The following is a 25559-nucleotide window of genomic DNA, read 5'->3' on the forward strand; positions in this document are numbered from 1 at the left end:
GGTGTTTGGTAGAACCATCATGTTTTCCAGTGTCTCCAGAAAGGTGGAGTGGTGGTCCTGGGTCATGGAGGGTGATCTGTAGCAGGCCACAATTTGCATTGCAGATTTGCCTGATGTTAGTTGCACATGGATGATCTCAGAGTCATGCTGCGCCAGTAACCTGGAGGTGTAAGTATCCTTGATGAATATGGATGCACCCTCTCCGTTTTGTATTTTGGTCTGTGTTCTGTGGCCGAAACGTGTGGTATGAGTTGCTGTCTGGAGCCTTCAACCAGGTTTCAGTTACTGAACAGATGTCGACGTTCTCCATACTGTGGAGTGCTTCGAGTGCATGCATTTTGAGATTTAAACTCCTGACATTAACTAGCATAACCCTCAGTTGTTTGTTAATTGTGCTGTTTACGGAGGTGGGTTTGACTTTTGAGCCTTGCCTAAAAAAGGCACTATAGGGGCAGCAAGAGCCTTGGCCAGTATTCAAAAGCATAGGGGTGACAGGTGCAACCCTTCTCTTGCGAAACAACACGGCTTGTTGAGCATGTCGTCCCAGGCTGACAGACACTGGATCCCCTTTGAATGACACCAGAAGCTTAGCCAGTTGTTGAAATTGATTATTTTTTCTCTATACTGAGGTATCATTCTTGGTGAGGGCAGGATGCTACTCGGGGTCAGGGTCATACCAGCTTGGGCTACATGATCAGAGAGCTCTTCCATGTCTCTCTTCATGTAGTCCAAGGAGGTACTTCTCAGGTCATTCAAACCAACATGAACAATGACGGAGTCATATTTGTACTTGTTCTGGAGTGACCTGAGTGCTTGTATTATGTGGTGGATTCTGGCTCCCGACAGGCAGCTAACAGTAACTTCTGCTTGTCCAGCCTAGTGAGTGGGACGTCAGTTTGCCTGACTATAGAGTCATCTATTACTAGTGTGTTAGGCATGTTATTTCGCCTCAAGGGCTGTGATTGTGCGGCACACTGATTTTTGTGTTTTATGTGTTGTCTGGTTTGTGATGGGAAGTGCAGGTTGTTTGAGTGTCTGCTTTGGTGGTCTCTGATGCTTTTTCAAGTTTTTATTTAGGCCTTCGAGTATGGTTTTGTGTATTTATGTGTATTTTTTGCCAGTGCTGTTTTAGTAGGTCTGTGTGGTTTACAGTTTAGTTTTCAAATGCTTTTTCTAATAATTGCAGACGATTTAGGGTCAGGTTAGAGCTGCTGTTGTGTCTTTAGGGATTCTGCTACAACTTGAAAGTAAGAGTGTGACTTGGTCTTCTCTCCACACTTTTTCATTAGGTTTAAGTTGGACGTCCATTCTAATGCTGGAAAAACTTTTGCTGCTGCAGTGGTTCACAGCATGCTGGCAGGAGCTTCTTCCCACAAGATTCATGGATTTTGATTCTAGCCCTAGATATCAGTCCCAAAAATTCAGAAAGGAAAGATTTGCTGCAGTGCAGTCGCATGGGCTACACACTGAGTAGATGACCGATATCCTGTCTGTATACTGGTGTCAAAACCACTCCCTTTTTTTCATTTATAGTCATTGTTTGTTTTATTTAAAATTTTTTGTTGTTTTGGTACTGTTTTATGGAATGACTTATTGAGAACGTTGACATGACTTGTAGCTTGGTCCTGCCATCACTAGTAGGATGCACAGGGTGAATTTTTTTCACTAAGCATCTGCCAGACATCTGGCCTGTCAGTACAACTGTCCATTCATTTTTGTTTAGGTCAGGAGCTGATCCAAGTTCATCCATTATGCAGGCAGACATTAGGATTATTACCATGCGGACCGACCTAGGTTCTCTCAAGGACCCCTGTCTTCCCTTTTGGTTTTCCTGCTTGCATGTGGGAGCAGAGGTGAGAATTTCATAGGATGAGATTTATTTATTTTATTTTATTTTATTTTTATTTTACATTTGTTGACCGGGATAGTCCGACTGGATGCATGTCCATTTTCAGCGGAGGCCCGGGGAGAAAAGCTCCAAGGGTAAGCAGATACAGCATTACATAATACCAGCATTACATATTACAAACAGACTATTTACAGAGATTACATAAGTAAGTAAGTTAAACAAGTTCCACAGGTTACAGTTAATCCTGAGCACAAGTCAGGATTAAATTAAATTACACAGTAAACTGGTTAACAGATTTTTACACATTCTAGAGAGAGTTAGCCAGGCTTGATACATTGACATAGCCAGTTAAGTGACAAATGTTGTTTGAGTCTAGTTTTAAATTGACCTAAGGTGGAAAGTAAGGTAATATCAGCTGGAAGAGAGTTCCAGGATCTACTTACAGAGTTTGCAAAGAGAGAATCACCGGCTGTGTTATTAATTTTGCTAGTCTGAATTAGTAGTTTGTTAGAGGATCGAAGTGGTCGGATTGTTATAGGGGGTGATAATATTTTTAAGTGCAGGAGTATTGTCCAGATTATAGAGGATTTTATAGGCTATAATCAGTTGGTTATACTGGATTAGGCTGGGTAGTTCAAGCCACCCAAGCTGATTTAGATTGATGCAATGATGTGTCCTAAAAGGCAGCCCAATGGCAAACCTGGCAGTGTGGTTGTAGCAAATTGAGAGTTTGTTAAGGACAGTCTTGTTTAAATTCGAGAGTAGAGGGGATGCATACAGAAGGGTTGAAAGAAGGTGAGAGCGAGCTATGGCAATTTTGGCTGGAGGGGTTAGGAAGGCTTTTATTCTGTAAAGTGACCCTAGTTTTTTATCGATGGTTTTGATAGTTTGGTTAACATGTAGGTCAAATTTTAGATTATTGTCTATGATGACACCTAATAGTTTTGTAGATGGGTCAGGGGAGATTATTGTGCCATCATTTGATTTTATGGTAAAGGTGAAAGCGGTAGACCTACGTGTTGGTGAAAATAACAGCATTTTAGTTTTTTTGGGATTTAGGATCAGCCGATGTTCAGAAAGCCAGTTTTCTATTGTATTAAAGGTGGTCTGGGTAGCTGACCATAACTCTACTGGAGATGTGGCTGAGCAAATCAGAGTAGAGACATCAGCATATTGGATACCGCTGACTTTTGGGATGACCGTATAAAGGTCATTAATGAAGATGGAGAACGGCAAGGGCCCTAGTAATAGAGCCTTGTGGTACTCCAAGGGTGTTCGGTAGAAGGTTAGAGAGTTTGTTCTGCCAGAGGACAGCCTGCTGTCGACCATTCAGGTAGGATGGAAACCATTGGAGGGCTTCAGAGATTGTTAAGTTGCAGTTTGAAGGAGTAAGATTAACAGTTTATCTTGGAAAATAAAGCTCAAGCAGGTTTGAAATTGTAACTTTTGGCATCACAGAAAACCGTAGTCCTTAGTAGTTGTCAGTACTGAAATGAAATGTTTTTATTTGCATTATAGCAACTCATACCCCTGCTCAAAACTGACAATGCCATTCAGATCGCATAGGTTTAGGGACAGATATATGACTAGCCAAGGATGCATTTTCTGGCAGTTATCATGGAGTTCAGGGGGGTGATATTTTCTCCACCTTTACACCCTGAACAGCATTCTCACTCAGTAAAGCCAAATTTTACTATCAGCTTTTGACAAAATAGTTGACCTCTTTAAATTTAGCCATTGGTAATCTCTCTTATGTTTCATAACATTGTATGAGATATGCAGTTTGTTTGCTTGAAAAATGTTGTAAATCTAAATGGCTGTATATTTGTATTCTGTAGGATTCTCAGGACAGCTCTGATGGCATTCCATCTGCTCCACGAATGACTGGCAGTTTAGTGTCAGATCGCAGCCATGATGATATCATTACCCGAATGAAAAATATTGAATGTATTGAGCTGGGGCGGCACCGTTTGAAACCATGGTATTTTTCTCCATACCCCCAGGAGCTCACTACACTACCTGTTCTCTATCTGTGCGAATTCTGTCTGAAGTATGTTAAGTCACTCCGCTGTCTTCAGAGGCATTTGGTAAGTGACATACTAAACAAAGGAAGTGGAGTTGCCTGTCTGTTCTGTTTATGATGCTGTATCAGGTTGGAATTGATACTTTAGTGTGAAAATAGATAAGAATGCCACAGCCATACTATGGAAAAGAAGTAGTAAAACTTTTATTTCTGAAATAAGTTTGCAAGTATTGTATCAGAAAATGGTCTTGCAGAGCACAACATGTTACATAAATCTCTGTAGTTATCCTTGGCTGAGCTAGAATTCAGAGTTTTCACAGGTCAATTAACTACATAATTAAATCTGGATAATACTTAGTCCTGCAGTACATGCTGTAATTGGCACTGGATTAGTGATGTCTGTATCATTTCTACAAAGTTTAACTGTACTGCATTAGCATTTCTTTCAGCCAAGGAGATTCCATTATCACTGAGCACAAAGTGTGTAAAAATTGTAGTTAACCAAAAGTACCAGGTGTGATATTTACCTGTACAGGCTGAAATCCAAATCTGGTCACCACAGCAAATAGTTTATATGCTTTAAAGCAACTGCAGGGATGTTACACTCTCAGAAAGCGTAATCTGGGAAATCAGCCCACATTGATTCAGAAACCTAATCTATGGACGCTTGCACAGCACTCTGAGAAAGTGAGTATTTATGTATGCTGTAAGACTCAATGCAAAACTTTAGAGAAACCGTGGAATATATTTATCATAAATCAGTCAGTAACTTAATTCTTCACATTGATGTGCTTCAAGCTGTGTCCAATAACTAAGTCACTAAATGGCCTCTCTAGATTAATAGTTCATTTCTTGGATAATCTCTTTGTATTAATTTATATGATGTTTTACCTTCAACAGTCCACCCTTTATTGTTTGAAGTGGAGGACATGTAAAAATGTATCAGTTATGTGGTTGCATTCTACGTGCACACTGAGTCACTGGCCAAGGTTTACTTGAAAAGTAATTAAAATTAGTATCAACTGTTTTAGACTTAGTTTGAGTATCATCAGAATTGAAGGACTAGTTAACATTAATTGCAGTCTGACAAATCTTAATTGAAATTTATTGTCTGTAATTAAGAAGGAATCATTTACGGGATGGCACTTATTGTCTAAAGTTATTTCTCTTGCATAGATAGAGTTACATAAAAATCACAATGATAAGCATGACAAGATGTGCACCATCTTTTAACATAACTTATTTTTTTCATGCAACTTCCTGTCACATCGCAAAAGCATGAAGTAAGTTGACGGGCAGTTTTCCAAGTTGATAATAGTTTGCATGTAGTTTGCATGTAGTGTGTGTGTGTGTGTGTGTGTGTGTGTGTGTGTGTGTGTGTGTGTGTGTGTGTGTGTGTGTGTGTGTGTGTGTGTGTGTGTGTGTGTGTGTGTGTGTGTGTGTGTGTGAGTGAGTGAAAGTATGGTCATTCTGTAGTAAGCTGCTTCATAACCCTGTACCCATGGGCTCCTGGAATGTGCTGTGGCATCCATGCAATCCTGTTAAAGGGTAGTGGTGCACTGGAAGGTGCAGTGGTGCAGCGGTTGCATTGTTTCCTCCTAGCAAGAGGTTCTCCGGTTCGATTCATGGCTGGTGTGCCTTCTGTGTGGAGTTTGCATGTCCTGCCTGCGTTCATGTGGGTTTCTTCCAGGTGCTCCGGTTTCCTCCCATGTTACAAAGACGTGCGTCTTGAGTGTTTCTCTGTGGACCTATGCTGAAAATTGGCTTTGTTCCAAGCCAGACTTTCCCGGTAAACAAATGTTAACCAACTTATTTTATTTTTATTTTATTTTATCAGAAAATGGATGGAGGGAGGGGTGCTGCACATACCATTTGCTGTGTTGTCCTTACTACCACTACGTCCATTCATAACCCACTGGGAAATTCCAAAGCAAGGGCATCCTTCTCTGCTCTGTTGCTGACCAGCTGCTATGTAAATGCCATTTTGTGTACTCATCTTACCAATGGTACTACTGCTGCTGACTAAATGGTTGCTTTACTAAAATGAAGCTGATCATACACTATTAAAACTATGGCCATACCAAATCAAAATGTGTTTTCCAGATGAAGCCATTCCTACAGTACAAACAGCAGGTTTCTAACAAAGTCTGCACTCAATTGATGACATAATACCTTAATTTAGCATCCTAACTTATTGCATATGATTTCTCTAAACACAATTTTTTTTTGTTAACATCTGGTAGTTACTTAAGAAATGTAAACAGAGTATACTTTGATCTCTGGAACAAACTGATAAGGCTGTAATACTTGGAATGCCAATTATATGTGCTTTTACTTATGTTGCTGTTAACTACTAGTTGCTATTGCAGCTCTGGCTTGCACTTAGTGTACCATTTGTGTTCTGTAAAAGTAAACACAAAGCAATGTTTTGTAAATCTAATTCATTGTTGAAATCACAACATTTTCATACATTATTTGTGACTGCCAATAGTTGGGTCATACCTCCTGTCCAAGAAGGCCACAAGCCAGGCAGTAATGAGGGATCTTTATGGTCCTACCCACTTTTCCCTAGTAGTGTCTCTTACCCAAGGACAAGATATATGGTCCCAAACGTAGGTTGGTAATAGAAACCTCTGAGGAGACCCTTTCAGCATGTTTCCAGAGGAGTGCTACTGTACACATTCCAGCCCAGATAAGTCTGGCTTACCCCCTCCCCAGACCATGGCCTGAAGACCCTTTCTGTGTATGTTCCTCAATTCACATTAATCACATTTGCCTGACTTTTGGAAAATGGCTGTTTTGGTGCCATTTCACAAGGACGAGCTCCACCATAGACCTTGGCAACTGTTGTCCTGTTAGCCTCAACAGCATTATCTGTAAAATCATGGCTCACCGATTGATTAACTTAAACAATGAAATTGGTAACCTGCAAACACTCAACCCACATCAGTGTGGTTTTGTGTTAATTTATTTCAAAATTTAATAAATGTTATTAGCAAAGGCCATTCCGTTCATAGGGCTTCTTTGTACCTTTTTAAAGCCTTTCATAGTGCTACTGTGTATCTTTTTAAAGCCTTTAAGAGGATTCTCCCTGCTGGCATTATTAACAAGCTTACTAGTGTAAATAGAGGCCCCTGTCACCTGTTGGGTTGCAGATGGTCTGTGCAGTCAGTCTCATAATAAGAGATGGTGGTATTTCTCATCTAAAATGCACATCACTAGTGCCCCTCAGGGTACCATCTTGCATCCTCTTCCCTTCAGTGTCTATATGGCTAAACAAGATTGCTGATGATCCCAACCTAGATTTGTCCACACATTGCTTACCACAGCAGTTTCTGAAGAGTGCAGACTTGATTCAAGTCAGCGTGTACAGTGTTGGGAAGCAGTTTTTATCATGGCAGTGAGCTAGTAAACCACAGCAACTGAAATGAGACCAATGTAAGAGATGAGTTCAGTTTTGCAGTCAGTGGAATTACAGGTACAAATGCCACCATTCGTGATTTTTTAAAAAACATAGACATCCATTTTATGAGACATTATTGACAAATGGCTTTCCCACAAATTTGGGTTTAAACAGTGGCATGGCAGATTTCAGTGAATCTGGTGTTTGTAAGAATATTATTTTTGTTTTGGAAAAATTAATTTCCAAATGTATGTAAAACATACAAGACATGGCAGTATGAAATTTTCTACCTGCAGGCATGCATCAGGGTCGAGCAAGTGCCATTTGGTTTAAGAATATTTAAATTTCCCAACTTGTAACTGTGAATGCAAACTTTATGGTGAATTTGTGAATTATTTAATGACATTGGGATGTTATTGTGAAGTTACTTGTGGAGAACTACAAAGTTAAACTCCACCACTTAAAAGAAAAAATTTGGTCATTGGATAACAAAATAAAGAAAAATATTTTTTCAGTACAGCACTTTATATTCTGGAATTACTGCTAAAATCAATAGATTGGTTTCAGCAATTATTAATAGAAAATGGTGGAAGCTGCAGAGACACAAAGAAGCCTATCAGTCTGGAACAGCTTATTTAAATGAAGAAAATTATCTGTCAACAGTGAAGTAAACAGGAGTCCGATTGGACAAGGAGTTCCGACCGTAGAAAATAACAATACAACCAGTAACTCTGATCAAGGAACACTTGATCAGGGCCTGATCTACACAGATAATCAAACCCATGACTTGTCCCCAGTACAGTCAACAGCCCCTTTTTTTTTGAATCCTGGGACTCGGAGATGGTAACCCAAAGAGAGAGGGAAAGGAATGGGGAAACCTTAAATTGGAGCTCAAACACTGGGAACTTAAGCAGTGTGGTTTTAAATGATGATCACATCTCTGTTCTTGGAAAAGGTTTTTCCTTCATCCCCACCCAGCCTGCCAGTATTAAGGTGCTGCTGGATTTGTAACTATATATTCAAAAACTAAATTTACAGTATTTATTACATGAGATTACCAGTTTAATAATGAAAATAAAAAAATTTTTTCACCAGAAGTGCTTTCAACCCACCCCTGTACAATACTTTGCAGGTCTTCCATGACGCATGTGAGAAGACTTGTGTAAGAGGTTAGGAAGGGGCACTAAATTTCAAAACTTGTCATCCAAAGAAAGAATGGCATTGATAGAATTATCTAACACAACCATTTGAATTATGAAAGGAGACAAAAGTGGAGTGGTGGTCATTATGAATACAGATAATTGCAACCTGGCCTTGAACAGTTCGAGTGACCAGGTGTGTTAGGAGACAACTGGAGACATCATTAGAAAGAAGTTCCCCAACATTGATTGACACCATGTTGTTCAACTTATTATGCCAGGCTGATATTGACAATGAATTGTACACTTTTCTCAGTCGACCAACCAGAAGTGGCCAGAATATTTGGGACTCTGAAGAGCCACAAAATAAGATCAGCCCACCATTCTGACCAGTTATGGCTGCTGATTTCTAGAAGGCTGAGATAGTTTGTTTGTTTGGACCATCTCTTGAATCCTGTGGTGCAAAGCTTGGAGTTCTAATTAAGGGGACTCATGGTAGTTTTTAAAATCTCTTAGTAGTATGGAAGAAAAAAAAACAACTGATGTTTTTTGGCCTCTTTGGATGTTGTTTCGCTGTATACTAGTATTAATCAAGAAATTGGAAATGTCTTTGTCAGACATTAACCAAGTTTACCAATTTTAAAAATAAAAAAAGCCACACCAAAAGTTCCAGCCAAATGTTTATTCACCACAGGTTTAGTGCTTTCATTCCAAAACACAGGAACCTCATCATAAACTGTACCAGAGTAATTTCCTTCCTTTTAAAGACTCTGAAAGAGGCTCCATGCCTGGACTAGCAATATTTAAAGAAACATCTTAAATACACACTTAAAAGTAGGTCTAGAAGTACACACTTATAACTACTTACATAAAATATGCTTACATAAAAATGTGTTGCATAAAATAAACATGTCAATAAATGTTCCTTCAAATAATTAATCTGTATATATATATATATATATATATATATATATTTTTTTTATAAGTATTTTGACCATATAGGCATAGAGTATATGCGCATTATTGTCAAAGACAACTTGCGGCAACTTAATCTTTTAGAAGAGGAGATTCAGAAGTTGGACCCAGAAATTAAAGATTTGTTGTTTGAACACAGACTGGATGATTTCCAGGCAGTTTTAAACAAAGTTGCTGAGCACAAAGCAGTTTTTTTTAAGAGGAAGCAAAAAAAGATTATAAGCGATGATCACGATTACAAGGCTAAAAAGGTCTACCAAATCCACAAAGAGGAAGTAAATTTAAAGAAAACAGCACTGGGCTTTCTAACAACAATTCAGGCGAAACTTACAAGGCACAAGTGGAGGATGTCAATGGTCCTCGAAGAGACTGCAGGAAAGAAGAGAAAGACAGGCTAATAATGTTTCCAATTATTAATAAGACATGAACTTAGGACATGTACACTACTAATCCGTGTAACATTCAAGGAGTTTCAATATGTACTGCATATCTAAATGCATATTTAGCATGTTGTTCATAGACAAATGTGTTGGAAATCTCTGGGGGAGTGAGAATGATGGTTTTTGAAAATAGCGTTCAGCACTTTTAATTTTTTAATTGCAAATAATTATGTCAGGTGGTTCATCAACTGTGTGTCATGTGATGTGAAGTGTATATAAATGGGTTGTGAATGTAAGTACAATTGTTCTGATGAAGTCACAGAGTGATGAAAGCGCTTAACGTTTTTATTGTGTTTTACAATAAATTTCTTTAGTTTTATCCTGACGACTGAGTACTGATTTTGTGCTGTGCTGGGCGCATTTTGCCCTTAGGAACTGGCGTGCGAATTGTTTTATATTGTGGACTGTTCCTAGCGATTGGATTTAAATTTCTTTAGTTTTATCCTGACGACTGAGTACTGATTTTGTGCTGTGCTGGGCGCATTTTGCCCTTAGGAACTGGCGTGCGAAGTGTTTTATATTGTGGACTGTTCCTAGCGATTGGATTTACCTAATGTCTCCAATTCTAGTGGAAGTCCCTACAAGCAAGATTTTTGAGGACCAATTATCAAAACAGACAGTATCAGAAGTAATTTCTTCGGACTCTTCGGCAGATGGAGACCAAGATACCAGTTTTATTTTTAATTTTGGGGGTGTAAAATATGCAATTTTTCTACCCTCACTGTTACTGACACCTTTGGTACACTATTTCGAAATGGATTTAAATAGTGCCTTCTAGGCACCGTGATATTGTAGACCTCATTACTGAACTTAAATTGTTTGCCAGAAAGCTGAATTTAAATTGTATTTTGGCACCCAGGGATGACAGTACACTTAATCCTTGCCTAAAGAGAACTAGCACATTCATTCCTTCACTCTTGCCCAGTATACATTTATTCGAGCAACTGTGGGAAGGAAGTGTGAGGGAATGGTGCAATAAAAGTAGAAAACCTGTTTTACCATCTTACTAATGAGGAGAGTTGTCGAGGTATTGGTCCGTGACAAAAACCTACGCATTATGAAACCAGATAAGGGTGGGGGAGTGGTCATAATGGACAAACATCTTTATTCCTGCAAGATGTTGGACTATCTGCACATTGGAAAATTTTTTTATTGGAAGTCTGTCACAGTGAAATCAACATTGCATACCATGCCATAGATTTACTACTGTAGGATATATTTGTGACTTATGAACTGCCTTTGGCCCTGGGGGAGTTCCTAGTAGTTAACAAACCAAGAATCCTAGGGATCTTTGGTATCCTGAAGATCCATAAATCAGTCACTGACCCCTCCCCTAAGACCCATTGTGGTACCCGCAGGGCTCAAAACAACCTCTGGTCAAATTTGTTGACTGTAAACTCAAACCATTTCCTGAGGGCAATCAACACTTGCTTAAAGACTCGTGGCATTTTCTGGAGACCATTTCTGGAATTACATTTTCAAAAGAGGTTTTGTTTGTCAGTATTGACATTAAAGATTTATTTTCTGTAATCCCTCATGAGGAGGAGTTGGATTGGTTCCATCAAGCAATGGTTCGAGGTACCAGCCTTAGTACGACAAACTAGACCGATACTACAATTTATGGAGTTAGTGCTGACAAATAATTGTTTACTATGGGGGTGAATATTACAAACAACATAGAGGTATGGCTATGGGGGCAGCTTCAGCTCCTGTTTTTGCTAACATGGTCCTATGGTTTTTGGGAAACCTCCATGGTTCTGAATTCACCCTTTTCTTCCAAGTTGGAAGTCTATTTGAGGTACCTAGGCAACATTTTTATTTTGTGGAAGGGTGACTTGGAACAGTTAAAATCATTCATGGATTACTTGATTCACGCTACTGACTTCTTAGAATTCACCCATCAGTATGACAAACAGACCATAGACTTTCTTGAGATCACTTTATACAAGAACACCGAGGATCACAGGTATGAATCTAACATTTAGAAAGAACACCTTTTCAAATACATATTTGCATTTTGACAGCACCCGATCTGGCAAAAAAAGAACTTAGTGAGGGGGCAGTTAATTAGACTCAGCAGGCTGGTTTCTGATGACACACAATTTTTAAATAGAGGTCAACATATTGTGTGATAAGGGGTACCCCCAGAATATGTTAGATATGTCGATTTGTTATCCAACATCGAAATTCCCGCTGTGGTCCCATTATTAGACAGCCTAAACAAATGAGAGGCATAAAGAATACCTACGAGCAAAATGTCAGTTTGAGTCCTGGTGATCACTTACAGGCACTGGTTTTACCGTACAGTAGAGACATTTACTCTTTAAAGAATGCTGTTAGTGGTCATTGGTGTACTGTCTTTGGAAGTCTTGGGTTAACCAACAAGGCTGGGGGAGCAGCCCAGATTTGTTTTTAAGAACAACAAAAACTTCAAAACATTATTTGAATTTAGTAGAAGCTGCAATGGTAAATTTACTAAAAACTGGGGTATGAAACGATGTGGAGCATGCAAGCAGTATAGATTTATTCTAGAAGACAGTAGTTTCCCAGTACATGGTTTTCCAAGACTGATTACAGTCAAAGGCAGATTTGATTGTAACCCAAAAGGGGTAGTGTATATTGACTTCTCTTCATCTTGCCCAGCATTTTATGTTGGGAAGACTGGACCTTTAAAAGCAATCAGTAAGGTACATCAATTCAATGCCCTTTATAAACATTCGTTAGCGGTAGATCTAGTTCTCAGAAGAATAGGGTTAAAATTCTGATTACGTATTCTAGTGATGTAAATAGTATCTGTAGTCTAATTAGAAATAATTGGAAGCTTCTCACTATGGATGAACGTATAAAAGGGTTAGTGGGGAATAAAGCTGCCTTTTTATTTAAGAATTGCAGAAATCTAAAACAAAGGCTCTGTCATCCGTATCCTGCCAATAGACGCAAATTGAGTCAAAGGAATGGGACTTTTCCCTGCAAATCTTGTAAAGCATGTCATTATATTAACAGCAGTAATGTCTTCACTCATCCTGTTTATCGCAATAGATATTCTCCACATTTATATGCTGATTGTGCGACCCAGCATCCAGTATATTTAGCAACCTGCAGGTGGTGCTCATGTTTCTATATTGCCAAAACGGACAGGCACTTTAAAGAAAGGGTTTTACAACATGTTCGAGATATCTCATCTAAAAATAGCAATAATGCTTTAGCTAAGCATGTTATGCAGTTTCCTTTACATAATTTTATTTTTATGGTTTTACAGCTCATCAGTCCGGATATTAGTGGGGGAGATGTTTTTAATGATGCTGAATATGCTGAATTACATTGGACTGCTGAGCTGCAAGCTGACAAGTTGCCAGATTTAAATGCTCAGCTTCACATTAAACCTGTGTTAGAGACATCACTTGATTTGCAAGTTATGATTAGTAGTCAGCTGTTTAAATGTGCTTCTGTTATGTGTTATTTTATGATCTGAAGAAGGTTTTTACTGTAAGCGCTTATCTGTTCTGTCTTTTAAATAAAGCAGTCGTATGTTCCTTTACATGGTGTCTGCACTGGTTTTATTTTTTGGATTTTATTTTTGGGATTTACGGTGCTGGACTTCAGTGGTTGCATTGTGGTCCAGACATGGAGCCTCTTTCTGAGTCTTTAAAAGGAAGGAAATTAGTCTGGTACAGTTTCTGATGAAGTTCCTGTGTTTTGGAACAAAAGCACTAAAACTAGGGTGAATAAACTTTTGGCTCAGACGTTTGGTACAGCGTTTTTTTATTTTCAAGTTTACATAGTTTGCTGTTTTGTGATTTATTTTATCAAATTTACCAAAGTCAGTACCATTGGTATACCTCTTGAGACTGTTTTGGATATGTGTCTGTTTTCCAGGGAAAATATTTCAAGCAGAAGATGGGAGGGGCAATGGGAGCCAGGTTAGCCCCTGTCTTTGCCAGTTTAGTGATAGCATGGTGGGAGCAACATTATCTTAACCCCCACCACCTTTTTAAGAAAGTCATGTTTTATAAAAAAATTTATTGATGACTTTATTATTGTATGGTACAAAAGAAGAATTTCAGCAGTTATTTTGTTATGTGAATGAAAACACCACTTTTTAAAAATTTACTTTAACTGTCCTTGAAAAGGAAATTATATTTTTTAGACATCACCATTTTGGTCGATGAAGCAAGTGAGAATTTTGTAAGTAAGTTTTTCAGAAAAGACATATTTGTGAATAATTACAGTATAAAAGTTAACATCCTTTGCACATGAAAAAAAAGAGGTGATTTAAGAGTCCGTTCATAACGCTTAGTAGGCTTACTAGTAAAGATGATGGGCCAGATTAAATAATACTTATATGAAGTATACACGATATGTATTCAGCAACATCCCTACCACATTTTTGTGCTTTCTAGTCACTCAGAAAGATTACATTAAGTGTAAGTGTAGTCTACACTTTGTGGTAACTTTTATGAATCCCGGTCAGTATTTAAATCTGCAAAAAAATCAGTAGGAAAACAAAAAGTTAGGTGGAAGGAGGTGTGAATTATACCTGTGTTTGTTCATTCAGAACGGTGTACACTTAGTGTAGCTGGTTATTGAATTTGTGAGAATTTTATTTGTTAGAAGCTGAGTATTTAAGAGTTATTTCTTAACCAAAGTTATAAAGTTGTTTTGTTTTCTGAGATTATTAGCGAGGTCTATCTTTTGAGACAAAGTTAAGCGAAGCCTATTTTACTTAAATGCAGAAAAGAAAGAAAGGAAGCTATTACAAGTTGAACTGACTTAGCAAAATCTTCCACTTGCTGCTTTGATAGGGCATTTCCACTCCCCATTAGTTTTGAAACAAATCTTATTAGAGGTATTTTGAAGAAAAACTGGAAAATTATTCTTGGCAATCGATCTAGTGAAAGTTGTTGGAGAGTCCCAGTTTTTACTTATAAAAGTACCAACAACATTAAAACTATATTGGAGAAAAATGTTCCCACAAATGTGAACACAAGAAGTAGCCCAGGTACTTTTAAATGTGGTAGGTGCAAGTACTGCAGATTCATCAGTAGCACTTTGAACAGTCAGGGCAAAAATAGGTATGACTCCAACTCACAAGGAGTAGTTTATTTAGCAACTTGTGAGCCCAGTACAAGTTATGTGGGAAAGACTGTCAGGAAATTATCGAAAAGAATGTATGAACATGTTAAAGCAATAAAAAACAGGAACACAAACCATTCATTATTGTGTGTTAATTTTAAAAATAAGTTTAATTTTTTGCACTGGATGACGAGACAGTTTCTCAGGGAACTTTAAAGCATTACTTGAGTGCTGAGAGGCACAGTGGCAGGTAAGGTTATGGGCAGACAAGGAATCATGGTTAAATGAATATATAAACATAAAATCTTTTTAATTGTTGCAAAGACTTGCATGATGTTCATCGTGCATACAGCTGCAGTCATCACACTTGGGTTATCCTGCCGTCAGGCGGGTCCTCGGTCGGCCGAATTCCAAAGTCTAGGTCCGGCGTCGGTTGTCGACGCTTCTTCCCTGACGTCAGTACGGCAGGGGTATAAAAGAGCCAGCCGACGCCATTTTCTTCAGTCTTTCTTGCCGCGCAGTGCCCGAAGCAGAAGCAGTCCGCAAGTGCCAGTAGGCCAGCTCCTGAGATTTACGAAAAGTATTTCAGCCGAAGTCTTCTTTAAAGCTAAGTACCCCGTTGGGGAAACTTTTCTTGCCTCAGACCGATGTCAGACAAAGTTAATAATTGCATTTCTTGTGGGAAGCAAATACCGCATAAGGATTTTCACTCTTACTGTATACCTTGCTTACGGCCAGACCACGACATCTCGGCCTGCCGTTTTTGTGCTAGGTTTAACAAGCGCACTATTAAGTGCCGGGCGGAGTTCGCCCTTCATTATTTTGGCAAAAAATTTAATTATATCATGTCGTCGGATATACCGACGCCAGTTTTAGGCAAAAAACGCAAGGATAAGGACAGACATCCGAGGCCTGCACCGAGTACTGAGATCACGCTAAGGCCTACTACCGGTCCTCCGGTTCTCAGTGAGGCACCTACGCAGCCCCTGACTACCAATGAAACTATTTTACCGGCGACTTCCGTACCCGAGGTCGCACTTTCCTCGGTCTCCATTCCCACTGCAGATACCGACGCCACTCTTGGCGGAGAAACGGAAAGTTTAGCGAGGCCTGCCATTTCTGAAGGTGTTTTCAGGCCTACCACCTTCTCTATTAAATCGTTCACAAAATCTAAAGCTCCAATGAAAATTAAAAAACAGTGTCCACAGACCCTCTCTCAAGGCCCCATGCCTAAAAAACAGATGCTTAAAATGGCTGAGGATTTGATTACACTCATCAGGGGTTCTCAACCCCCCTCAGACAAAAGACCCAGGTTGGAGGAAGACTACCCTTCCCCAGACCAGGCTTCTATTACCTCAGACCTTTCTGAGGACCAGGATTACGCCTATTCCCCATTTGAAGACTCTGATGCTGAGGAGTCTATTCCCTCTGTCTCCCCCCCCTGAGGACTACTCTTTTGGGGAAACCCTACATACATTGAGAGAGCACTTCCACTGGGAAGGCCAAGATTACTCAGATTCCAAGAAAAGGCTCAGGGAATTTCTGCTGCTTCCCCAGCATAGGCCCCTGGCTATTCCTCCTGTCTTAGATATTTTGGATGATGTGTACGCAGAAGCCAGTCTTAATCCAGACTCTTTACCTCCTGCCCCTGTTAAACCAGACAGATATTACTGGGTTCCTGATTCTCACCAGTTCCTTTATAAAAGCCCTACTGCTGACCCAGAAACTATTTCTCAGGGTCCCAAGGGGATTAAGGCCTCTACTGCTAAAAACCCTTTACCTTCACAGAGAGATTCCAGAGCATTAGAAAGGTGGGGGGAAAAAGGTGTATACATCAGCCACTTTAACCATGAGGGCATTAAACTGTCAATTTCATATGTTAAAATACCAGCAGTTCTTGCTATCTCAGCTGAAAAGCAAAATGCCACAAACAGAACAACCAGATTTGAAAGAGTTACAGGATTTGTTGCATGGAGCAGAACAAGTGGGGAAACATACTTTACAGTGTGGTTTTGATGCTTTAGAGGCCTCATGGTTTTGATGCTTTAGAGGCCTCATGTAGAGCTGCTGTCACAGGGTCTGTCATACGTAGACCCACTTGGCTCAAAGAGCAAACCTTACCAGATCATGTCAAAGCAAAGTTATTAGATGCACCACTACAAAAAGATGTATTGTTCGGTGTTAAAGCTGAGAAGGTACTAAAGAAATGGAGGAAAAAGCGAAATCTATGCAAACAGTTAAAGATTTCTTGCAGGTGCAGCCTCCACGCTTCAGCAGAAACTGGCCCTCAAAAAAATTGGTCCTTTCCAGCCACGGACAGACCCCAAAGGGGTAGATACAGACACCCAAGGGGTAGAGGACAACCTCAAGGATCTTAGAGCTAGGCAGTGGCAAGCACCAGCCCCAAGAGGTGGAGAAGATAGACCACAGTCATTTAGAAAACAGACGCAATGACTTTCCCCTATGCCTGCCAAACAAAGATTCAATGGCAGTACCTTTGGGCGGAAAACTGGCCTTATTTTCAAAAAACTGGCACATTGTTACAAAGGACAAATGGATTCTGGATATTATAGACAGAGGCTACAGGTTCCACTTTCACACCCTTCCAAAAATGAGAGGCATGCCAAACCTAATACCACGAAACCACCAAGTAGACCAGCAAGAGCAGAAATGGAGGTAATTATAAATCCTTTATTGAATACAGACCGGTTTCGGCAAGTATTGCCTTCTTCAGTGTGGGACAAAACAACAAAGTCCCATCCATCAAACATTATATAGGAATCTTCAGCCAATGAGGCAACAAACTTCATAAATATTAATGATATAGTAAAATGTAGCCATGACCAAAAATATTTTTTGGAATGGCTAAATGTTGATTGCATACATTGCTAAACCATCAAAAAGACCTTTCAAAAACCCCCAGAAAGGCTCAAACTAACACATGTAAAAAATACATAAAACATATTTAACATAGTGGAGTATAAATAAAGAAAATACATGAAAAAATGCATCGCATATATAGTACCCCAAAAACTATCCCTGTATTACATTGGATGGTGTGTGGCACAGTCCACCAACAGACAACCAAAACAAATTAATAAAAAAAGAAAAAGAAAAAGTGGGAAAAATACTGTATATTGTAGATCAAAGATCATGATCAAAATACAGGACAATGTATTAAACAAACCCTCCATATAATGAATATCCATAGTACCTCTGATAACAAAAAGTACAATAAACTATATTGCGCTGATCATCCACTCTGATTGAGATACCTAGGGACATGTTAAGTATAACACATAGGTGGTCATAACTATGATATATCGTAATACCGAAATACCCTATCAGAAAAGTCCACAAGGGCTCTTCCATAACAAAATGGACCTACCCCCATCTGGAACCAATACCACCCGGAGATGAAAAAACATTGAACAGAAACAAAAATACACAAAATGTATAAAAAATATATAAAATATATGGGATAGGCCCATAAGACTAATGCGTATAGAACCCATTATAAATGGTCATTGAGCCCAGGATGAAACAGACCCCCCAATGTAACTATCCAATATTTCTCTTTGTGGTCTAATAGGCCATGCCAGCCTTGTTTATTACTTCTATCGCCAGAGATGCGATCAATGATCATGAAATTGAATCTGGCCTGTGGGTGTTTGAGAGTGTGTTGGTACAAAGCACTAGTCTCCTTGTGATTTCTAATATCACTACGATGTTCATTCATTCGAGATCTAAGTGCCCTGGAAGTTTGGCCTATGTAGAATGCACTGCAATAACAAGATGCTAGGTACACTACCCAATCACTACTACAGTTACCAAAAGTTTTGATGTTAAATATCTTACTGGTGTTGCGACTAGTAAATTCCTTAGATTTAGGCATATAAGAACAAGATCCACAGTGACCGCAGGGAAAAGAGCCAAACAGCTCATCACCTTGTAAGGTAAGTTGTTTGTAAATGGTACCTCCGCTAACTTTGAAGATTCCTATATAATGTTTGATGGATGGAACTTTGTTGTTTTGTCCCACACTGAAGAAGGCAATACTTGCCGAAACCGGTCTGTATTCAATAAAGGATTAATAATTACCTCCATTTCTGCTCTTGCTGGTCTACTTGGTGGTTTCGTGGTATTTGGTTTGGACCGTGCACCTCCCCCTTGCATAGAACTTGGTTGGTTTGGTCTAGGCACGCCAAACCTGCCACAAAATCAATGGGCAGAGGCACAAAAACAAATTTCCGCTCTCATGGATATGAAAGCAATTCAAGAGGTACCTGCAAAAGAACAAGGTCAAGGTTTTTAGTCAAGACTATTTCTGGTACCAAGGAAGGACAAAGATTGGAGACCCATCTTAGACCTATCTATTCTAAACACATATCTAGAGGTACCAAAATTCAAGATGCTCACATTACAGCAGCTTCTTCCCATGCTGGGCAAGGAGTCTTGGCTGGTAACGTTGGAACTCAAGGAGGCATACCTGCATGTCCCTATCAGACAAGATTGCAGAAGATACCTCAGATTTCTTGCGGGTTCAACCCATTATCAATTCTCTGCATTGCCTTTTGGCTTATCTACTGCGCCCAGAGTGTTTACGAAATGCCTGGCATCAGTAATTGCTTTCTGCAGACAACGAGGAATACAAATCTACCCATATCTGGACGACTGCCTGATCCAAGCGGACAGCAAGGACATTCTTTTGCAGCATCTGGCGTTTGTAATAAAACTGTTAAACTGCCTGGGGACACAGTGAACAAAAAGAAATCAAAACTAATACCCTCTCAACAGATAATTTTCCTGGGTGCCAGCTTAAATACAACGGCCCAGATGGCTTACCTCACGCCAGACAAACAAGGGCAACTAAATACTTCAACAAAATGGCAACTTTAACCAGGCTAACTGCAAGGAAAATCCTGCAGGCTCTGGGGTTCATGGCATCTTGCATCCTACTAATACCATTTGCAAAGCTGCATATGAGGAAACTACAGTGGTACCTAAAAAACTTATGGTCTCAACACAGCCACAGCTTGGAAACAATTTTACCACTCATTCCATGCCTTCAAAAGGAATTTTTGTGGTGGGCTCAAGCAAGCCAAAGAAACACGGGTCTCCCTTTCTGTATACCACAAGCAAGTCAAATCATCACAACAGACACCTCAGACTACGCCTGGGGAGCACACATGGCAGATCAGTCCATCCAGGGAAAATGGTCCCAAAAACAGATGCACCTACACATCAACCAAAAGGAGATGCTAGCTGTGCAAAATGCTCTTATGACCTTCAAGGACCTACTGCATCCGGGCCAGCTATTAATAAGGACCCGACAACACCATAGTCATGTGGTACATAAACAAACAGGGAGGGACGCATTCATACCCCCTGTGTAGGCAAGCTATGACCCTGTGGAACACAGCATTGGAATTACAAGTTCAACTACAGGCACAATTCCTGCCAGGGAAGGAAAACACACTGGCAGACAACTTAAGCAGAAATATGACAGACCCACACGAATGGAAGTTGCATCCTCAAGTCTGCTCAAAGATAACTCAAGCATGGGGACAGCCAGACATAGATCTATTTGCTACCCACAGAAATTACCAGTTGGAAAAATTCTGCTCAAGGACCTATCATCCACAGGCCTGGAAAGTGGACGCACTCTCTTTCAATTGGACTGCATTGACAGTCTATGCCTTCCCACCTCTACCTCTACTGACCAAAGTCCTATTAAAAACCAGAGCAGAGAGGCCGCAAATGATTCTCATTGCTCCAGACTGGCCACGACAGCACTGGTATCCTCTCCTAAAGAGCCTGTCACACTCACCACCATGGATCCTACCTCAAGTTCCTCTTCTATTGTCCTAGCACAACTACAAGACCCTTCACAGCCAGCTCAGAACTCTAAATCTAGCTGCATGGAAAATACCTTAATTTGCCAACAGACCCTCCTCTCCAAGGAGGTACAGGATGTCATCTTGGAGGCCAGGAGACCCTCTACTAGAAAAACCTACTCCGCCAAATGGAAACTATTTTGTTCCTGGAATCAAGCAAAGGGCCAGAATCCTTGGGTAATAAATATACCTCAGATTTTACAGTACCTAGCTGAGATGTTAAACAGTGGCCTTTCCTTCTCTTCCATCAAGATCCACGCTTCAGCCATTTCAGCGCAATACAATACGGATCCTCCTTTATTCTCACATCCTCTATTAAGGCAGTTCCTCAGAGGGGCAAAAACATAAAACCCCACGGAAACCACCAGCTCCAGCTTGGGACCTCAACCGTATTGGAGAAGCTGACACTGCCTCCTTTTGAGCCGGCTTCTTCAGCAGAGCTACAATACTTGTGGAAAACAGCCTTGCTTCTGGCTATTACCTCAGCACGCAGGGTTTCGGAGCTACAGGCCCTCATGGCTGTGCAACCATTCATCATTTTCCATCAGGACAGGGTTTCCTTACGAACCAACCCTACCTTCATGCCAAAGGTAGTATCCAGTGTGGCTATGAATCAGACTATTCATTTACCTACCTTTTATCCAAATCCACAGAACAAAGGGGAGAGGCTACTACACTCCTTGGACGTTCACAGGCAACTTCGTTATTACTTGGACAGAGCAAAGTCATTCAGGAAATCTGAGCAGCTCTTTGTGTCCTATGCTACAGGAGCTCAAGGAAAGGCTATTTCCAAACAGACTATTTCAAAATGGATAGCCCACTGCATACGCTTTTGTTCATTTCATGGAAAATCAGTGCCTGTATACATCAGATCCCACTCCAACAGGGCTACAGCTACCTCAGCAGCTTTCCTCAGGGGGGTCCCTACCAAGGACATCTTGGAAGCAGCTACTTGGAGTTCAGTGCACACTTTCACCAAGCACTACCACCTTCCATTATACTCAAAATCTAGAGTGGGCTTTGCCACAGCAGTCCTGCAGGGCATTCTAGCCCCTCCTAATTCCGCTTAGTACCAGCCACCCTTACTTAGCTTTGGGATTCTACCCAAGTGTGATGACTGCAGCTGTATGCACGATGAACATAGTACAGTTTTGTACCCACCATAAATGTAGATGTTCGAGTGCGCATACAGCTGCAGTCCAGGTTACCCTCCCTCCATCCCCTCTTAGGACAGGGCTTATGACAAACACCTTTAACATACAACCTATTTGGGGTATTCCTTTATGGTGTATTTGCTTGCAACTACTGTTTTGATTTATCTACTTATGTATGTTTGCATAACATCATGTATTGCCTTCCTTTCTGGGGGCACCTGACATCTGGGGCAAGAAAAACTGAAGAAAACGGCGTTGGCTGCCTCTTTTATACCCCTGCCGCACTGACGTCAGGGAAGAAGCGACGACAACTGACGCCGGACCTAGACTTTGGAATTCGGCCGACCGAGGACCCGCCTGATGGCAGGATAACCCAAGTGTGATGACTGCAGCTGTATGCGCACTTGAACATCTACATTTATGGTAGGTACAAAACTGTACTTTGTAAAGAATGGTAGCTCAGTATTTAACTTTTTATACACTTACCTATCATGCCATAAGGTTTTATGGTTGTTTTATCTTTGTTACACATTGATGCATTGTTTATTTAAGACAAATGAGTTAATTATTGGTTATTATTTCTGATTGGCTGCTGGTGGTCATGTGGTGTTACCACCCTTTTTTTTAAAAGTGGTTGTTTGACTTGTGTTTCATTCCGAAGAAGTTCTTTGTTTGGATAATAAAAGAATGAAAGCACCCTAAAATACGTTCCAGGCCCCTGTGTGCATTACATGTTTTAATCTCCTACATGCTAACTGTTTAGTAGTGGTAGGTGCTAGGCTATTGGCCCTAGGGCCTATATAAGCCTAGCCAAAAAGGTACCCTGGCTTTCGCCACCCAAGAAAATAATTTTCCTGTGCCCCTGTCGAGCAGAGCCACAGAGGTGATCCCCGGGGTGAATTTCCTATTTCCCATCCAGTCATCAAGATTTTTCTTGAAGAGTGCTAATGAGGAGCTTTGTTTGATCTAGATAGGTAGTTTGTTCCAGAGTATGGGAAGTCTCTGGGACAGGAATCTATCCCTCCATCATGTTCTGTTTTTTGTGGTGACAAAGTTTAGATCCCTAGAGTGTGTAGCTCGGAGGGATTGGGATTTCTTTAAGTGGAGCATGTCCAGCAGCTCTGGGTTTGACATAGCTTTGTATGTTAGGCAGAGATCGCCTCTGAGTAGGTGATATGCGAGGGAGTAAAGCTGGAGATTTTTGAGACGGTCTGCATAGGGCATCTGTTTGAGGCTGGTAATCCTCTTTGTGAGGTATTTCTGTGGCCTTTCCAGTTGTTGTAGATGTCTTGTGAGGTACATACCAAAAGGGGCATTGTACTCTATAATGGGTCTAATGAGTGATGAGTAGAGGGGAACAATGACCTTTTTTTCCTAGATAAGAAACCTTTTGTGATGAGGTGTGCCACGTAGAAGGATTTCCTGACTACTGTGGCGATGTGATTATCAAAGGGGAGACTACTGTCCACCTGTGTTCCAAGGTCTCTTATCACACTTTCGGTGTTAAGTAGACTACCACCTATGTGGTAGCTCATGGGTACAGAGTTTTTACCAAAGAGGATGACAGTGCACTTTTTTGGCATTGAGCTTAAGGCCATGACTTTGACACCAGGCATCTGTCTCAGTGAGGCCCTTTAGTAGGATGTCCACATTGTTAGGAGTTTTGATTATGGCTCCTAGTTTGCAGCCATCTGCGAACTTCGGTGGCCAAAGACCTTCTGTGTTAGTCTGTACTTCAGAAAAGTAGATACCAAACAGGAGAGGACCCAGGACTGTACCCTGTGGTACTCCACTTGTCACTGGTCTGAAGTCGGATTTGGAGTCTGCTACTTTCACAGTTTGGGTTCTGTCAGTGAGCCCGTTGGCAACCCATCTTGTGACATAGGGATTTATACCTAGTTTAATGAGTTTATCTGTAATTCCAGAGTGGGGGATGGTGTCAAAAGCCTTGGCGAGATCTAGATAGGCTGTGTGAACCACCTTACCCCCGTCTACGGCTTTGATGACTGCTTCAAAGAAGTCTATCAGGTTTAGGAGACATGATCTGCCTTTTACAAACCCAAACTGGGTGGGGTAGAGAGTTGTTTTGAGTGGGGTACAGAGTTTGGAGATCACCAATGTCTTTGTTTATAAGTTCCAAGATATGTTCCATTGCCTTGCAGACCAGGCTCGTTAGGCTAATGAGGTGATAGTTCCTGGAGTCCATGGTGGCTCCCCCTTTGTGGATTCTGATAACCGTCGCTGTGCGCCATTCAGTGGGCACAAAGCCTGAGGTGAGGCTATGATTGAACATGGGGCTTAGGTGGGGTGCCAGTTCATTCTGTAGTTCATGTAGAACACAGCCTGGGATGTTGCCAGGTCCCATGGATGCTGTGTCCTTGGCTTTTGAGAGTGTGGTTTTTACCTGTGCAGCCGTGATTACAGGAACTTTGCATTCTTCCGGTATAGAGATGGGCCCTTTAGGGGGGTGAGAGGGGGGTAAAGTTAGCACTGAACCTGTCTGCCAGGATGTTGGCAATATCAGTTGGTTCTGTATATTTAGTGCCATTGTGCTGTAACTCAGCAGATCTGCGTGTTGCCATTGAGATTTTTGACATAGTAATAGAATGCTTTGTGGTTGTCTTTAGAATCAGTGGTGATTTTGTTTTGATTTTGTTTTTGTAACTAGCTTTGGAGGATTTTATGAGGGATCTCAGCTTATTACTGAGGCTGACCAAGGGAGTTCCTTCAGTCATGGGGTTTTACTCTTTTTTTGCAACAGGTTTTCTTCTGTTGTAGAGTTTGTTTATGGCAGGTAACCACCAGATTGGCTTCCTTTTTTGGAGGATAGCATCTTGGTTCTGTTAGGGAGAGCACGATCCATGCACTTGTGTAAGTGCTTATAAAGTGCATTTGTGTATAATTCAGCAGTTGTACCTCTATTGTCTGTCTGTATGGGTGTTGTGAAGTTTGCCACTTCTGTCTTAAGAAGCGTAAAGTTGGCTTTGGAGAAATTTTTTACGGTGGTTTCCCTAATGGGGGGCGGGATGTGGATGTCTAGGGTGATTAGCTTGTGGATGGATCTGACCAACGAGGAATTGACCTCTGGTGTGGAACACCAGTCGCCCATGTTGGTAATGACCAGGTCTAGGATATTGCTGCTCCTGGTGGGGGGTGTCCAAGGCATTGGAATTTATGAATTCCAGAAAACGTTGAGCAAAAGAGTTGGTACATGAGTAGTTTTCCTAGTTAATGGTGGGGTAGTTGAAATCGCCTATTATTAGGGTGTTGGGTTGTACCCTAATATTTTCCAGTGTATCAAGAATTGAGGAGTGGGAATCCTGGGGCATGCTGGGGGATCTGTAGCAAGTTACAATTTGGATTGGGTCTTGCCCAGAGTTAGTTGCACTTGGATAATCTTGGATGCATTATGCTGAGCAACTAGCCTGGATATGTGGATATCCTTAATGACTATGGACATGCCTCTGCCTGTAGTGTTTCGGTCCAGGTTAGGTGGCCAAAAGATGTGGTATGAATTATAGCCTGGTAATGCAGGGGTTTTCTCTGGATCCTTGAACCAGGTCTCTGTCACTGCACAGATGTCGATGTTCTCCATTTTAAGGAGTG

General features: G+C 40.7%; 1 protein-coding gene across 3 annotated transcripts in view; it reads left to right on the forward strand.

Moving 5' to 3' along the window:
* The window catches only part of KAT5 (lysine acetyltransferase 5), a 485129-nt gene that overhangs the window by 113492 nt on the left and 346078 nt on the right, over window positions 1-25559 (forward strand). For all 3 annotated transcript variants that reach the window (XM_044069174.1, XM_044069176.1, XM_044069175.1), the window contains exon 8: window positions 3688-3936. In XM_044069174.1, coding sequence (XP_043925109.1) covers window positions 3688-3936 — 249 coding nt within the window. The remainder of the gene's footprint in view (window positions 1-3687; window positions 3937-25559) is intronic.

This window comes from Protopterus annectens, chromosome 4.part0 (assembly GCF_019279795.1).
Source record: "Protopterus annectens isolate FY-2018-M chromosome 4.part0, PAN1.0, whole genome shotgun sequence".
NCBI classification, from domain to species: Eukaryota; Metazoa; Chordata; order Ceratodontiformes; family Protopteridae; genus Protopterus; species Protopterus annectens.